Consider the following 18,201-nt stretch of genomic DNA (forward strand, 5'->3'; position numbering starts at 1 on the left):
TTTGATTTTAAAAGCTCGAGTTATTTTGGAAACATTGAAGTACCAAGGTGTTTCTGAATGTTTATGATTGTGGCACAAGCCAATTTGAAACTAAATGAATACGTATAAAAATATTCCCTCTTGGCTAAGAACATAAAAGCCAAAGTTCAACTTGTGGTGAATTTTTATGGCCAAGTTATATACACCTCTCTGGACAGAGGTTGGTCATGAGATGCTCGATACCATCTGACCTCAAAGTGGCTGCTGCCCCGTTCACTCTGTGCCTCTGAAGGATACAGTGGGCTTTCATGGGTATTTTTAGGGCATCTGTGTGCTTTCAGCAGAAGAAAGTTTGCTTTCTCTAGCACCGCTCTGCAGACTCACCTCCATTCGTGTTTTTACTGGGAAAGCTGGAAACTATAAAACTGTAACAACAACACAAAAAATATATTAAAGGAGAGAAAAACAAGCGTGCAGTGCCAAAATCTATAAAGTGTTTCGGGGACTGCGGTGGGAGTAAGGAGCACGTTTTGATGTGCAGTATTTATACAGCTGCCTATTTCGCGGTCAGAATTCATAGCAGCTGTGATACCTCTAAAACAGGAAACGGCCAGCTCACTGTACTATTGATATTTAAATGTCTTTTATGTTTTAATCACTCTCCACGCAGGAATGTCGAATCCTGAAGAACTTTTCCTCCTTGAGGGCCATTGTTTCGGCGCTGCAGTCCAATTCCATCTACCGGTTAAAGAAGACTTGGGCGGCGGTCCCAAAGTAAGTTCCCGAGTGTCTGTTCGACTTTCTTGGCCAGGGTGACTCATTGCTGCCTAGACCATGCAGGTCCTCACCTTCAAAGCTCATAATGTGTAAGGAGAGAAACCCCTTTGAAAGCCTCCATGTCCTCCAGGATGCATTTTACACATCATCCTTCATGAATCGGAGGCAGAAAATCACTGTCATTCTGAAAATGTGCCAAGGCCAAGGTCATTGACTTTAGGGACCATCTTAAGGATGTGCTTATCATCTGGATTTTGAGAGAGAAGGTTGGGGAGTGATGAAGTCATAGCCTTTTGCCAGTATTTCTGGTTATTTTTCAGTCCCATTCCAAAGCTCCAAGCTGTTCCAAGATGTGAGGGATAGTTTGCAGATAGGGACAGTAGTTTCTCCTGTTCCATGGCAGTCCACTTCGTTTCTGCCATGACCATCCACTTAGTTAGTTTCTGCTCTGGCCTGCGAAAAGCTCCCCTAGGGATGTTAACCACCTCTACCTGTTCCTTCCTGTTGTTTTTCTACATATTTCTTGGTGCAAGCTTTGGAATAATTAACAATCGAATGTCCTTATCAGTTCACTCTCTCCCTCTTCTCAACATTTCCAGAGCTTCACTTGTAGACCAGAGAACTTTGTGCAAAGGAGGGAAGGGTGAGTGAGAAGGCAGTTCTGGTCCCAGAACAGTACCGATTTAGAGGCTGGGGAAGGCGTCCTGGCTGCACACTAGGCCAGCTACATTCAGCAGGTCTGCCTGGGTTGGAACTAATCAGGAAGTCAGGCTGTATCAGGGAAGAATGTGTAAACTGTTTATAGTCTATACTGTCTGCAGCGTGGTCAGTTTCAGGCAGCAGAGAGGCCCCCGGCTCCAGGGGCAGGCTTGCTCTTGTGGAATTGCTGGGCTTGGTCCTCAGAGTCGGTCTGGTACTCAGTTTCATCATTTTACTCAGCGCTGATTAAGCCCAAAGGGATTGACACTCTCCAAACAGGCAGGAGACCCAGATCAGTAAACCGGAGTGTCATAGATTGATGCTTAAAAGCGAGTTCAGAGTGCCCAAGGTGACTGATGAGCTCGCATTCCCAGTCAGAGGTGAGTCTACTTGGGAAAAGTCAAATTATTTATTATATAATTCTTTGCTGGGTAAAGAGAAAAAAGATTGCAGTGGATGACCTTCACGCCTGGGGTTGCAGAGCCATAGAAAGCACCGCGTCGTGCTCTGTTTATGGTACTGTTATCTCTCAGTAGAAAAACTGGCAGATAGGCTTGTCAAAGTCCAGTGCAGTTCTCTTAATTACCAGTCTTTACTTGGATCTCTCTCTACGTTAGTGTGAATAATCAAAGTGACTCTATGTGAAAGAGAGATTAGTTGATTGATCTTCCCCGGCACATAAATATTATAAAGATATGCGTCCTATAAAATTATTAGGTAATAGGCCCTGGGAAATAGATGGAAAATCTGATATATACATCCATATACATCCTCATCCTCAACAGCCCTGACTCCAACTCCTTCCCCTTATTACTGCTCCCCAACTGTGGTATCAAGAAAAAACTGATGGTCAGATACTAAAATGCAGCCTTGATTGCGGCCGTCTCTGATTGCAGTCAAGGGGAATCCTGTCTTTGGTGGTTGATAAATAGAACACCATGAAAAGTCACTTAGCCAGCCAGAGATTTATTCCGCACCCAATTGGAGACTAAAATACAAGTCAGAGAAATTAATGGACTTGTATCTTAATCTCCTTGGTTACCATATGCGTAAGTCTGTTCTTCCAGTTGGCTTTTTTAACTATTAAAAAAACCACACCCACCAAATAAACCTCAAAGATGCATTCTCTACAACAGGGGTGTCTGGTTTCTTTCTCAGTTGGGGGCTGGTTCATGTTTTAGCAGGCAAGCCACGACATGCCTCCTTAGAGAAGAGACTTCCATGTCAGCTTTACATATTTTCTATTGCTAAATTCAAGTGACAGGGTTAAGATCTCTTATTTGGTTATCATTTTCCCTGTTGCCCTTTATGCTAATAACTTTCAGTGGACAGAGAAGAGATCTAATTATTTCTCTTTATTTAGGCTGACATGTAATCAATTTCTTAATTATGTTTTCCAAAATATAAATATCTTTCATGGTTTTCTTAATTGTGAGAGCAATATTACACTCATTTTGAATCGACTAAGTTCTTAATAATGGCTTTTGCACAGGAGTGGCAATGCTGCCTGTGGAAGGCTATTGGCCCTGTAAATTCTTTGCCGTCAGAACCATCCACTCAGTAACTCCAGAGGGGTGCGGAGAGAGGCATGAAGCCCACAGAGATGTGGTGAACTAGGAGGGAGCAAGGGCACAGTGGGTTCTTTTCTGTTTTTGTTTTTTGACAGAGACAGAGAGAGGGACAGATAGGGACAGACAGGCAAGAAGGGAGAGAGATGAGAAGCAGTAATTTCTCGTTGCAGCTCCTTAGTCTCCTTCAGTTGTTCATTGATTGCTTTCTCATATGTGCCTTGACTGGGGAGCTGCAGCAGAGTGAGTAACCCCTTGCTCAAGCCAGCAACCTTGGGCACAAGCCGGTGACCATGGGGTCATGTCTATGATCCTATGCTCAAGCCAGTGACCCCATGCTCAAGCTGGTGAGCCCACGCTCAAGCCGGTGACCTCAGGGTTTTGAACCTGGGTCCTCTGCATCCCAGTTTGACACTCTGTCCACTGCGCCACCGCCTGGTCAGGCCAGAGTGGGTTCTTCACACATGTTATTCTACTAACTTGCACAGCAGTCCCGCAGGGGACCGTTGGCATTTCCGTTATACATGTAACAAAATTGAAGCCCAGGAAAGATAAGCACCTTGTCCAAAGTCACTTGATGAGTAAGTGACAGAGTTGGGATTTGAACCCACGTCCTCTGACTCCTGAGTCCATCCTAATTCCGCCGTCTACTCTGGCTCTTAGAGTAAGAACACTGGCCAGTGAGTAAGGAAATTTGGGATCCGTACCTCCCTGAGCCTGGTATCTTCATCTCCACAATAAGGGGACAGGCCAAGGTGACTTCTCATGTCCCATAGGGCTATGTGTGTGTTGCCAGGATAGATATTTTATTTTTTTAACTTGCTGAAGAGAACATGTCCCAGTTGAACAACTTAACTCCCTAATTTAACAATCGATTTTTATGATTATAAAATACTTGGTTAGAAAATATTCGTCTCTTCACACAGGTGATCATATCCACTTAAAAAAAAAAAAAAGCCACCCTGCTGGAAAAAGTCATCGTTTTCATCTGCTCCTATCGCTCACTGCTCCTGAGATCAGCATAATGCCCCTGTGTCCATCGGTACCGTGGACAGCTGGGCGAAGGTGCTGGGCTTCCCTAACTTTGTTTGTTAATATTTTCTTCCTCCCTCTTGTAGAGACCGAATGCTCATGTTTGAAGAACTTTCGGATATCTTCTCGGACCATAATAACCATCTGACCAGCCGGGAGCTCCTGATGAAGGTGAGACTCTGGCTTAGGGCTGGGGGGCGCTCTTGACAGCGGTGGAATCCGTTCAAGGGAACGGGAGCTTGCGGCGGCTCCTTGAATTCCTGCGGTCCCGTGAGAAAGCCTAAAGGGACCAGAAGGCAGACCTTTTTTTTTTTTTTAAATGCCTAATCTAAGAAGGTTGGGGCTGAGAAAACTCAAAGTCCAAAGTCCAGCTCCTGGACCTCCATGTTACGCAACCCGATTGCGAAACTTGTGTTCATGTGCACGCACGTCCCTCTTTAACAAGCTGCTCCGCAAATACCAAGTGCGGGCAGTTAGGTGGGTAAGAGGCCCTGGAATATTTTTTCTCAGCAAAACATCACTTAGAATGAGGGGGGCTGAGCCAGCAACCCCAAATCCTTTATCTGGACTAAGTTGCACAGTCTGTCAGTCAGCAGTATTTATTGATCACCAAATGAGTGCTGCCTTCCTGCACTGGGGGCTAGGTAGAGGTATATAGCATGGCTCATTTTATTGCTCCAGACATTTGTTGCATGCCTACTATTTGTAAAGCATTGGTCCAGCCTCGACGAATATGCAGATGGCTAACACGGATCCTATTTCCAAGAGCTCACCTTCTAGTTGGTGGATAAAGACCCTAACTGAGAATAAGTCTGAGTAGTCAAAGGTACAGATAACAGGCTGTGAACATTCATCAGAGGTGAACACAGAGCAGATACTATCTTCCCAGCCTTGCTATAAAGTAGGTCTTATTATCCCTGTTTTGCAGGTAGGCAACACTCAGGTAAGAAATATGCCCTAAGTCACACACCTGGTAGGTGGTGGAGCTAGAAGGTGGGTACAACTTGGTGAGACTCTAAAACCTGTGCTTTTATCACTTCTGACCACTTGGGAGTAGGGAGCAGGGTAGACCAGGCACAGCTTCATAGAGAAGGTGAATCAGTAGTTCAACAGGTATTGATTGAGCATTCACTATGTGGTCGGAATTGGAAATATAGCCATATTTGAGGCAGCCTTTGATCTTAAGGAGTTTACAGCCTCATGGAGGAGGGAGAGAGGTGGACAATTATAAAATAATATGGCATGTGCTACCATAGGGGGAAGCCCTGGATGGGGACATTAGAAGATAGAATTCTTGTTCTTAGTCTCCTTTCCTGTAAGTTGGAGAGGTTCTGTGTCCATAGGCTTTTATAGCCTATGGACCTCATAGAATTGCTTTTGAAGATTGACTAAGACAAAATATTTGAAAGCACTATGCAAATGCAAGTTCTTTTTAATATTTGGCAAGCTGTATCCGTATGAAACCAAAATATGCATAACAAATGAACGTGGATGATGTGTAAGCTGCCTATGTGAACTTGGAATAGGCGTGAAAGCCAAGCAGGGGTGAGGTGATGGAGAAAAGGTAGCCAGTTGATAACTTATGGTAGATTAGTCCTTTCTCTAAGGGCATCTGTGATGGTCTTCCTAACTGTCCTCCTAAGTCCTGCTCATCCTGCATGTTTCAGTGTAGACTCTCCTTCTGGAAGCCTCCCTGGGCCCTCAGGTCTGATTGGGTTCCTTGCGGGTGCCCTGGAAAGGCCTGGCATTCTCTGTCGAGCACTTACCACGTGCTGTGTTGGCATTGTCTGTGCCCTTCACCTGTCTCCCTGGGGGCCTGTGAGCCTCTTTCAGACAGGGACTGGGTCTGTCTTCTTCACTGGGATAACCCCAATGCCTAACACAGTGCTAGCATGTAACAAGTGTTCAGCAATGATGCTTGACCGCAGGAATTGATGGGCCTTATAATTCACAGGACTTGAACCACTTGCCCACTGTTAGCCCTTCTTGGAGAAGATGGTGTGAGCAGGGCAGTTTATGCTGACATTGGACATTGGATTTGGCCTACCTGCTTAATTGCACACTGAACAATGCTTGCTGAGATCATGTTATACTACTCCCTGCTTCACTCCCCCTGGGTTTGCAGACTTTTAGTGCAAACTCATCTGACTGGAAGGAGATGGCTTAGTGGTCTCCCTGTCGGTAATACGAAGCTAGACTAACTGGAGCCACACATTCAAATCGCAATAGCTCTGAGTCATCCCTGCAAAGTAGATAAATCGAACAGTGTGCAGCTCATTGCCTGGTGACTGTCTTCTGGCTGAAACCTTAGAAGCAAAGCTGTGTCTAGACATTAAAGGTCCCATAAACCTTTCTTAACAGTAGAAGTTCACGCCAGTGCTCTAAGTTACATTTCTTATGTATGGCCCAAATCCCAAAGAACTGAAAAACTTGGCTACGAATTCACGTAGTCTGTGCATTGTCATTAAGGATAGTGGAATGTTTGGGGCAGTGCATATGTCCACGTCGGTCTCTTTCCAGTCATCTTTATTGCTCACTCTTTGATATGAAATATGTAATCCCGGGTGTTCATTCTCAGCGCAGTTGTACAAAATGAAATCAAGGTATTTAACTGCTGGCCTCTGTTTCTAACATGCCACTCCTGGACTTACACAGATTGATGGTTGGGTAGTCTTAATCTCAAAGGGCTTCTCCTCTCTTCCACTTCTGGGTAGATGAAATGTGCCAACTCTATAATATTATGATGGAGGGAACATAATCATTAGCAAGAATCTATGGTTTTTCTTTTGTTGGAAAAAATGTTTTTATTTTTCTCAAAGATTATCTTATGCCTATTACCTCCTTTTGAGTTCTGGAACTTAGAGAATTCTAAGCAGGTAAATTGTAGAATCCACAGACTTTAGAATAGCAGGGAAACAGAACACCACCACGTGTTTTTGGTTCTTGGCACTCTTGGTGTGACTTCTTCCTGGGTGAATTGATAGACAACTCCGAAGACCCAAGAATTTGGCCCTGGTGCGGATATATTGTTCAGTGACGCCCCAAACACACTGAAGTCAGAGTTGGAGCGGGAGATTGTTAGGGTCTGTGAAGACCCATTCAAAATTACCATTACCTTCTGAGCTATCACTGAATCTACATTTGTTGAGAAGGCTCCCATGCCTGTGTGGCCCCCGAGTAGAAGAGGGCCCTCCAAGGCCCAGGAGCAGGACGGATGAGGGCAGCTGAACTCTGGTATAGATGGAGATTGACGAGGAGACTCAGGTGAGAAGTGTGCCCTAGAGAGAGGGAGGGCGGGAGTGGGAGGCAGTGGAAAGTTTATAGAGGGAGAGATTTGGAATCCATCCAAACACAGGTGATGAGGAAAGTCTTGGGACCGGATAGTGTCAGCAAAGACATGACTTGTAGTGAAAAAACAAGAAGATGGCTTTGGCGGATAGAAGAATTGCTTTGACAGTGAGGAGCAAAGAGGCAGGAGGAAAGGACCAGAGTGACGCCATCACAGAACCTGTACAGAGCATCAGGAAGTGTCAAGGGACTGATACTGGGAGACGCTGCCGAGCAGGGGACCCGGGGCTGAAGAAGAAAGAAGCTGACACTGTTGGAAGTGGCAAGTGGTGGGTTTTCTGGCTGACACCTCCTTTGGCAGAATGCACTTGTCAGCTGTCCGGCCAGAGATGGGCTCTCCTTCCCACGAAGTCATGAAGTCAGCATGCCTTTTAGTTCCTCGTGTTAGGCTCTCTCTCTCCATCAATGAGGAGGTTGTCTTATGTTTGTTTTAAAGTGCCTCCCATCTCTTGTTATTCTGTGATTCTCAGGAGCCTGTGACTTTTCAGAAATCTTTTGTGAGAATTTTACGTATATCTGTAATAACTTCCATACACGATTCCTCTGCCAACGATTAAGACAGTGGGAGGGAGTCAGGGGGACCTACACAACAGGAGAAGAGATGGGCACTCTTATTAAAGTCGGAAAGAGCTGATATCTCACTCGAAGAAAATTTTCAAGGATTTGGGAGGACTCACAACCTCCTCGCAGAGGAAGTGGCTCCTTGTAGACCACTTTCGTTCATCCCCAGGAAAAACTCTAAGTGGGAAATTATTAAATGATAATGTTCCTGGTTACCCTTTGTCATAGGAAGTATTAAAATGGAAAGGAAGTCACCGTGGGTCTTCTGTCTCCAGAGGTGCACCCGGACCTGGGCTGGGGCTGGTGAATGGCCGAGGATAGTTGCCGGCTCCCTGCCATCGGAAAGGCCAAGTCCCTGGACAAGGTCCTGTGCAGCCGCAGAGTAGTGGGAGGTCACATGCTGCGGAAACATAATAAACCCAGGGCTACTGACTCAGGAAAAACGAATGTGGAGGTTACAGGCTACTGAATTGTGAAATTGGCCTTCCATTCATAGTTCCTGGAAAATGAGAACTTAACAAGACTAAAACCACAAAACGGAAAACACTTGATGTTCAGTCAGCAAACTCAAGATTAGTCATTATGTAGAAGAGTTTAAAAGAGTTTACAGAGTTTGTTGTTACAGCAGAGAGGGAGAGAAAGGACAGCCGTCTGTCCTCAGGCGCCCAGAGGAAGGATTGGTCTGTAAGAGTTCTGAACCCGAGAGGCAACCTGAGAGAACTTACAGGGGGAGGCAAAGGGGAAGAGTACGAAGGTCTGGCTTTCATAGGTTGGTGCTGAACCCCGGTACTGGACTTCCTCCGAAAACTTCTGGCACCAGAGTTTCATTTAGCTAAGAAATACCACAGAAACAGTCCCTTCCCTTTCACAGAATGCTGGCACATGCATTTCAGGCCAAGGTCGAGAATTCACAAAGCACACAGAGGATGAGATCTTCATTTCCAGGACCTGTGATTACTTTCAGTGAAATGTGGGATATGTAAAAATTGTCCCCACTTCCACGAGTTGCCTGCCTTGCTTTGATGATTGATTTGATAACCAAACCAGGGCCCTTCTTACAAGGGAGGGGGGAAGCAGGATAATCCAAGGCCAAGGCCCCCCGGGCTTTACTACTAATAGACACTTGTAACCAGCCAGCCGGGAATTTGCATAATTCAGCCCGGAGCCTGCTGCAGGCCCTCACTTTGCGTGGCACCCAGACGGTGGTGCAGAGGGTCTGTGCCAGCAGCTAGATGCCACTTGGCTTCTTTCTGGTGTCCTCCTCCTCCACTGTGTGTGTGCTTCTCTTTCAGGAAGGAACCTCAAAATTTGCAAACCTGGACAGCAGTGTGAAAGAAAACCAGAAGCGGACACAGCGGCGGCTCCAGCTCCAGAAGGACATGGTACGAGCGGCACCACTCCTCCCTGGGACCCACGGGCCAGCGGCCGCGGCGGGCTGGGTGGCCCCCGCCGGACACTGGCACCACCAGTCTGCACGGCGTCAGTCTACATGGCCTGCGTCCTGCAGTTCTCCCATCCTTACCTGGTTTGTCCTCGGTAACCCTGGGAGAGCTGTGGGAAAGGTGTGATTACTCCTGTGTGACCCAGCAGGAAGTCAGCCCTGACAGTCGCAAATCATGGTGTTCTCGGGAGCACTTTCTTCCGGGAGGGACAGTCTGCAGCAGGTAGACTTCTGTCCCCCTTGCTGTCTTCCTCCATCCGCTCCTGCACTTAGCAGCTGCTGCTGCTTTGGCCTTGAGACCACCCTGGGCTTCAGTTCCCCCACGGGCATGGCTTCCATAGTCAGTTTGGGACACATGGGTGGCCGCGGACCCGGGTGCTGAGGAAAGAGAGTGTCTGCTCCCGGCAGGGTTTGATCTGTGTACTTGGAGATCTCATTTGTCCCAAGCCTCTAGTCATTTTCCAGCTCTCCTTACTAACTCGAAGGACTCACCAGATCTTTGTAGCTTTGCAGTACTCAAAGCAGCGTCATACCTCCCTCCTTAAGATGGAAGGATAGCTATTCTCATCTTTAGTTGTAATTTAAAAAGCTCTCCTGAGTTTGAGCATAGTGGGGGTGGGGGGCAGAGAGAGGGGCTAGAGGCCGACGAACAGGGCGTGTCCTCCTCCCTGCTTTGAGAGGAGCATCTTCTCCTTCGTTGGAAAGCTGGACATATATCGGGAATGTTTCTGAATGACAGACTCTTCTGTAACATAGAGCCTATAAAATACTGACGGCATTTGAAACATTTTTAGTTGTTCAAAGACAAGTTAAAAATAGCTGTTAAAAATAAAAGGTGGTTTTAGTTGGGGACAAGACCTTGTGTGCACAATAGGGAAGGACACGCTGCAGCTGACAGCCTGTTCGTGAAGGGCACGCCCCTCCGTCGTGCGAACCTTGTGCCCAGTCCTGGCTAAGGCCACTGCCGGCCTCCCGTGCAATAGCCAAAACTCCTCTAAGTGCCTCAGTGGAATTTAGGACAAGGTGTCTGTCCATGGAAGTGCCTTTTCCTTTTCTTTTCAACATAGTTAGTGCCCTGGTGGCGTTACAGAGAATAGAGATGCTTTCAAAGGAAATTTGGTGAAATTAATCAAATACATGCCTGCAGTTGAAGTATTTCTACCTTGGTTTCCAAGGGCTAATTTTTTAAAATTTTAGAACTTACAGATCAGTTCCAGCTAGCTCATGAGTTTCTGTGACTCCCCTCACCCAGCTTAGCCTTCCGTACCCACGGCACCTCTCTCAGGACTAAGACATGGCCATCGGCAGGCACACCGCTGTCCCCTACCATCCAGACTTTATTTGGACCTCAGGACTTTCCCTTTAGGATCCTCTTTCCTTGCAGGGTCCAACCCAGCGTATCATACTCAGTTGTCATGTCTCCAGTCTCCCCTGGTCCGTGACTCAGTCTTTCCTTGTTTTTATCACCTTGACAATCTTAAGGAATACAGTCTTGTGTCCTTAGCATGCCCCATCCTCAGGGCACGTCTGCTGTTTTCCTAGCGATTAGACTGAAGGTATGGGCTTGAGCCCGGGGAAGAATCTCATAGGGGTGGAGTGTCACTCTCATCACATCCTATCAAGGAGTGAGTGACACCAGTGTCACGCGTGATGCTATCTGTCATCCCTGGATTAAGTTGAGTTTGCCAGGTTTTCCACTTAGAGTTACTAGTTTTCTCCCTCGCTCCCTGTGCTCTGGAAGTTTAGGGGCCGTTGTCACAGTGACATCTCAGCGTCCTGTGGCGCACACTTGTCTCCAGTGTGAGGTGGTCCGCTCCCTCTCTGACGGCGAGGCTGTCCCTTCCCAGGGTCACTCCAAACCACCCACGTGTCTGCTCGCTCTGACAGAGGGGAGGTGCCTCGGACCTGAGCCTCAGCAAAAGAAAGCGCCTGGGAGAAGACTCCTGAACTTTCTTGTCTGCTCTCCTGCTTTGAGGCTTGGTTTTCAAAACTTTAAAAGTGAGAATATTAGATGATGGAGTTTTCGTCCTGTTTGTGTAGGAGTTTCAAAATATTATGTATGGAGTTAGCACTGATGGCTCCAAATTAGGTCCTAAACGGTCCTTCATTAGTAATATCATTATAATTATAATATAGTGTCATTAATAATTATTTCCTAATGTCGTCAAGGCTGACCCGGCCATTCAAAGGTTGCTGCTTCATCGGCGAATGGGCACGTTGCTGAACGTAGCTCACAGCAGGTCCATTTGCTCGGTTTTTGAAGCCCTGAGACATGACAGTAACAACCAAGACAGTTTTGCTGTGCTCTTCCTCAGGGTGTGATGCAGGGCACCGTGCCCTACCTGGGCACCTTCCTGACTGACCTGACCATGCTTGACACTGCTCTGCAGGACTACATCGAGGTGAGTTCTGTGCAGGGGCGACACTGGGCCTGCAGCCTTCCCATTGGATACCTAGGCGGGAAATTCACTTCGTTGGTATCTACTGAGGGCCCGTTATGTACGTGGCACTGTGCTCCATCTACAAGGAATACAAAGATGGGTAACACCAGGAGTGGCTCAAAATCCTGTGCAAGGTAGACATCAAAGCAGGCAGTGATGGATAGAAGTATTAAGAATTTAAACAGAAATGCGGTGGGAGAAGAGGGGAGGCTATGATTAGTTCCATACAAGGGATGAGATCACAAGACCTTATGAAGGAACTGGTTTGAGGAAAACCTGATGTTGGGTTGGATTTTGGGAGGCAGTAATATACCTGAAATTTCCATTCTCTTTGGTGGGGTAGAGAATCAGTCAAGTTTGTGGATTTCTAAGTATTCCATTTTTTTTTTCATATTATTATCTGCCCTGAGGCATCCACTATGCTTGGGCAGGTACGCTCTCTCTTTTTCTTTCAACAGGAAAAGAGGTGACCCCCGTCAGACAAGCTACTTGTTAGTAACAGTCATAAAATAAGAGGTGGAGAATGAATTTGATATTTGGAGTGAGATTTAAGGACTGCTTGTATATATTTAAGTGTATCTCACCTCCGTGGTTATCACACGTAGTCACCCTTTAGGACGAGAAGGAGTAGCAGTACTTTTGCATCTACCTGCTTCCACGTTGATCATAAATGTTGTGGACATATCCATTCATGTTGCATTTCCTGAACGCTGCGTCTCTTCACATCCTCTGCGTCAGCTTCTCTCAGGAAACACTCCCTAGCATTGGGGAATTTGGGGGGAGTGGCCAGTGATTTAGAAGATACACTGAGCCTACTGGGGAATAGGAGCTGGGGGATAAAGAATTGAAACCTAACTTTTCATGACGCCACATGGAAGAGACTTCCCTTTTGATAAACCATGGGCTATTTGGTTCCTAATATGAGTCAAAGGCCATCTGTTTTTGTTGCTTTTGGTTAAGAAAAAAAGAAGTGTAATAGAACATTTACTTTAAGCTCTTGCTTTTCCTGGTTCTGCAAATGTGTTTGGATTCTTAATTGTAACTCCTTAATCCTTCCTATTTCAGTTGTTTTCAGGCATTTTAAGAGAAGGCTGTTTGCCTATCCTGTCCTTTTATAAATACAAGAATAACAAGAATGTTTTCCATGAAGCCAACAATGCTTTTCTTCCACCATAGTAGCCATAATTGTAGTGTCATTAATTATTATGACTTTATTTTAATCTTAATTGAAATCTTTGATTGATTTTAATAAGACCTCGAACAACACAGGGCTTGGCTGTGTTCCAAAGTAGTTTGGTTCATCACAAACTATTTTTCTTTTTAATTTCTTCCAGGGTGGGCTGATAAACTTCGAGAAAAGGAGAAGGGTAAGTAGAGATCTTGGCTGTGACGTTCCACTTGACTTTATCTGGGCATGAAAAATGAAAGAAGTGGGCCTTACGTTTCTTTTTGTAGAGGCAGGAAAAAATGGATTAGCACTTCTTGAACATTTGTCATATACCCCTAGACCAGACATGGTCCCGCACCTTATCCCCAAGTGCCCTGTGAGGTAGGTTTAATCGTCCTCGGTTCCAAGGTGAGGAAACCAGGACCCGGAGGTGAAGTCACTTGATCCGCGTACCTCGGTGGCAGAGCTGGGGTTTAAATCCTGATCAGCCGCTCCGAAGCCCACGTTTCTCCCCTTACCCTCCGCCTCTCCTTCGGTAATAGCAGGTTCATCCTATGAGGCAGAGGGGTTTTGTAAGAGTAAGTGACGTAGAAGAGTTAGTATAGATGGTGAACTCTTCCGGGTCCATCTGAGAGGGAAGGAAAGGGTTTTCATTGTTACATGTGGATAATTGTTCAGAATTTCTCTTTTATGTCAGCATAGGAAAGGATGTTCAACATACGTTTTAATTTTTTTGTGTGGAGAGTAGAATAGTTCTGCATTGCAGTAAAAGAAAACGGAGAGCTGTGAATATTTGCTGTGGCTTTAGTGTTAACATGTTGTGTGTATTTAAATAGATATTTAAAAGATTCAAAGGAAAATGAGTAAGAAAAAGAATAACTTTACCCCAGAGTACTCTTATTGTTCTTTAGTCATTCATTCATTCTTTTATTCATTCATTCTTTTATTCCACAAAGACTGATTGTATTAGTAACATGGGTTAGACTATGATAGGTTTGGGTATTATAGCAGCAAAAAAAAGTTCACATCCAGGTCAAAGGTGGACACATAAATAGGGAATTATAATGTAACCTGATTTAAGGGCTTGTGAGCAGAAGGAGTGGGTGTTGGAGGAGCTTGTAGGAGGGGCATCTATCCCCATCTTGAGGGGTCAGAGAAACTTTCAGAAGGAAATGACTTTGAAGTTGCAACCAGAACTTCAGGAGCTGAGCAGGCTGAGTTCACTAGCAACAGATACACTCTAGAGTAGACAGATGTGAATCTTCTGTCCTTGGTAGAGTATACTTCCTTCTGTAGCCCGATGATACACGTTCCTTGAGGACAGTGAGACCAAGAACTGAGGTCATTGGATGGGAAATTGACACCATGGAATTTGCCAGTTGTGAGTTACTTCTGTCACGTCCTGTAATGAGAGAGCAAAATTATTATTGCCTCTACAGTTACCCGTCTTTGTCCTTTAACTTCAGAATAACCCTGGATGGTAACCTCTTTCTTTTAAAATTAGTGTGTGAAACTCTCAGAAAGTTTGGGTATAAAACCTAAGTATAAAACTTATACATATTGCTGACTTAAAAATAACAATCTTTATTGGTGCCTCCAAAGAAGTATAAATAATTTTGTACATAATTATATACTTGCTTCTCTTGTGAGCCTTAAAAGACTTAGTTAAATGATTTACTGGAATAATAAAAACCCAAGGATTCTGGAAATCTAAACATTCAAGTTTATGAGGCCCTGAACTGTTTAGATATTCAGCTGTAGCAAAACATATCTGTTGAGGGATCAGGGTTGATGAAGATGGGGGTGGGGAACTTGGGGGCTTCTGGACTTACATTTATTTGTTTATTTTTTTGTTTATCTCTTAGGCTTTAGAAATAGAAAATTTAAATATATTCTAAAGCATTCAATAAAAAAATAACTTTTCTATCCTTAGAATGAAAAAGGAAAAGAAAAAATGAAAGTCCCTATGACTTCAGGCAGTAACTAATTTGGGTTGCTTTGGTGACTTGTTTTATTCACTTACGTTGCTTTATTAAGGGGAACAAACAGAGGATTGACAGTTAAAGCATATAAGGATTTAAGCAATGCTGAGTCAGAATTTTAGAATTTATTTATTTATTTATTTATTTATTTATTTATTTATTTATTTATTGTATTTTTCTGAAGTGAGAAGCAGGGAGGCAGAGAGACAGACTCCCACATGCACCCTACCTGGATCCACCCAGCAAGCCCACCAGGGGGCAATGCTCTGCCCATCTGGGGTGTTGCTTCTTTGCAACTGGAGCCATTCAAGCGCCTGAAGTGGAGGCTATGGAGCCATCCTCAGTGCTCAGGCCAACTTTGCTCCAAGTGGAGCCTTGGCTGTGGGAGGGGAAGAGAGAGAGACAGAGAGGAAGGAGAGGGGGCGGGGTGGAGAAGTAGATGGGTTCTTCTCCTGTGTGCCCTGGCCGGGAATCGAACCAGAACATTCACTCACTGGACCGACGCTCTACCACTGAGCCAACATGCCCGCACTCTGAGTCAGAATTTTTAAGAATTACCTATTTTATTTCTAAGGAAGGCAGTGCTTCAGAGATCTTCTGGTTGAGCTTCTCCATTTTTTATCCCAATGTGGCATTTTTCATGTTGAAAAGAATGCATTTGGTTGGGCTTATTGTCACTCTTTCTTTTTGGTGTTCTGTGTGCTTTAGGAATTTGAAGTGATTGCCCAGATAAAGCTCCTACAATCTGCCTGCAACAGCTACTGTATGAGTCCAGACCAGAAGTTCATCCTGTGGTTCCGGAGTCAGCGGCTCCTGACGGAGGAGGAGAGGTAGGCAGGAGTAGTGCCCACCCAGGTGGCTCTGCGGGGTGGGTGAGAGGGGTGCTACGTCCACTTCTTCTGTGGCCATTTATTCAACAACTGCTCAGTGAGCAGCTCCGAGGTTCTAGGTCCTCGGTTTTCAAAGGACCCTGATGGAGCAGGAAAGGCTGTATTGACGGCATCAGATGTGCTTTCAGATTCTTGCTCCCCCATTTATTTACCTTTGTGACTTTGAACAAGTCACTTATTCTTCCTGACCTTCAGGATGCTCTTCTAGAAGATGTTTATGAGGGCTAAATGAAGTCGTATTTGGGAACGACTTGTTAGAGTGCTCATCATCACCACCACCAACCACCACGACCACCATGTGTGTCACTATTGTTCATTGGTACTGGCTCTCAATCGGGCGGGGAGACGCTCGTGAAGAATTGAAATAAAATGCTACAGGACTTTCGGCAGAAATAAGTCATTTGGCCAAGGATGGGGGAAGTAGGGAAGATGGTCTTAAAGTGCTAACATTTGGACGGGGCTGTGAAGGAGAGAGAAGCTTACACCAGGAGGACTGGAGAAGAACATTCCAGGCAGAAGGAAGAATATGAGCAAAGGCTTGGTGGCCCGACATACATTCCATTTGGAGGAACAGTGAGAACTCTGATGTGGCTGGGACATAAGAGACAGGTTTCAAAATAGTGGTTGACAAGCATGGAAAGGCACATTAACTCCAGTGTCTTGAATGTTGGCCCAGGAGTGGTGTTGTCTTTACCATGTAGCCCAGAGGGTTAGAGCCTGCAGGCCATATCCAGGGCATGGCTTACTTTTACATTTTTAAATGGTTGGGTTGGGGGGTTGGAAGAAGAATGTGACATGGACAGTTATTTGAAATTCAAATATTATTATCCATAAATAAAGTTTTACTGGAACACAGCCCATTCATTTACATCTTATTAATGGCAGCTTTCCTGCTTTGAAGGCAGAGCTGAGTAGTTGCAGCAGAGACCACATAGCCTGCACCAGAGAACCTTTTTGGCTGAGAGAGCCATGAACGCCACATATTTTAAAATGTAATTCCGTGAGAGCCATACAACGACCCGTGTACGTTACGCATTATCTATTAAAAATTTAGTGTTGTCCCAGAGGATAGCTGTGATTGGTTCCAGCCACCTGCAACCATGAACATGAGCGGTAGGAAATGAATGGATTGTAATACATGAGAATGTTTTATATTTTTAACGTTTTTTTTATTATTATTAAAGATTTGTCTGCGAGCCAGATGCAGCCTTCAAAAAAGCCATATCTGGCTCATGAGCCATAGGTTCCCGACCCCTGCTCTAAAGTACTTGCTGTCTGGTCACAGCAGTGTTGTGGGGGAGGGGTGCGGGGTATAGGGTGGGGGACAGAGACTTGACTTGGGAGGGGTGAACACACAATACAGTGTACAGACGGTGTGTTGTAGAATTGTGCACCTGAAACCTGTATAATTTTATCAACCAGTGTCACCCCAATAAAGTCAATTAAAAAACAGTAAGAGAATCATCTTTTACTCTAAAAAGTATTTGCTGACCCCATTATAGACCACAGGTAGAGCAAAATCTATAGCAAATTATTTTGCTAATGAGGAAATGAGGTTTAGACGAGAAGTACTGTAACTAGTTAGGAAGATGGTTTCTGAAACCTTTTTCAATCCCAAAATAGATAGGTCCTGTTACGTGAAAACAAAACCTTTGATTCAGAATGCTTGTCAGTTGCTGAAGATGTTTTCTTTGCTGTGTAGCAAATAACGCAGTTACAGCCTCCGCACATTTCCTGGCCTGATGATCAGTGTGCGTGAAAGAGCTTTCGCTCTGGGTACAACCTTCTCATACATGGGATGTAGAGACCATGCTGGTTGGTCGTCTGGGTCACAAGTCCAGGCTTAAAATATCAGCTGTGTAAGTTGACTTTTTTAATGATTAAAGGAATCTTGTCAAACACATCCCTTTTTTTCTTGCAATTTATAAAAACACCTGTAGCTTAAATTAATATTTGAATACCAGTAATTCCCATATCAATGAATACTTATTTATTTATTTTATTTTATTTTTTACAGAGACAGAGAGTGAGTCAGAGAGAGGGATAGACAAGGGAGAGACAGACAGGAACGGAGAGAGATGAGAAACATCAATCATTAGTTTTTCATTACGTGTTGCAACACCTTAGTTGTTCATTGATTGCTTTCTCATATGTACCTTGACTGCGGGCCTTCAGCAGACTGAGTAACCCCTTCCTGGAGCCAGTGACCTTGGGTTCAAGCTGGTGAGCTTTTGCTCAAACCAGATGAGCCCGCACTCAAGCTGGCGACCTTGGGGTCTCGAACCTGGGTCCTCTGCATCCCAGTCTGATGCTCT

The 18,201-nt window shown here is 45.0% G+C and overlaps 1 protein-coding gene across 2 annotated transcripts in view; it reads left to right on the forward strand.

The window, feature by feature from the left end:
• Nucleotides 1–18,201, forward strand: part of RGL1 (ral guanine nucleotide dissociation stimulator like 1) — a 234,599-nt gene that overhangs the window by 195,572 nt on the left and 20,826 nt on the right. For both annotated transcript variants that reach the window (XM_066361707.1, XM_066361708.1), the window contains 6 exons: nt 650–753; nt 4,142–4,226; nt 9,257–9,346; nt 11,721–11,807; nt 13,181–13,213; nt 15,705–15,826. In XM_066361707.1, the coding sequence (XP_066217804.1) occupies nt 650–753; nt 4,142–4,226; nt 9,257–9,346; nt 11,721–11,807; nt 13,181–13,213; nt 15,705–15,826 (521 nt within the window). The remainder of the gene's footprint in view (nt 1–649; nt 754–4,141; nt 4,227–9,256; nt 9,347–11,720; nt 11,808–13,180; nt 13,214–15,704; nt 15,827–18,201) is intronic.

Source organism: Saccopteryx leptura, chromosome 2 (assembly GCF_036850995.1).
Source record: "Saccopteryx leptura isolate mSacLep1 chromosome 2, mSacLep1_pri_phased_curated, whole genome shotgun sequence".
In the NCBI taxonomy this organism is placed as follows: Eukaryota; Metazoa; Chordata; class Mammalia; order Chiroptera; family Emballonuridae; genus Saccopteryx; species Saccopteryx leptura.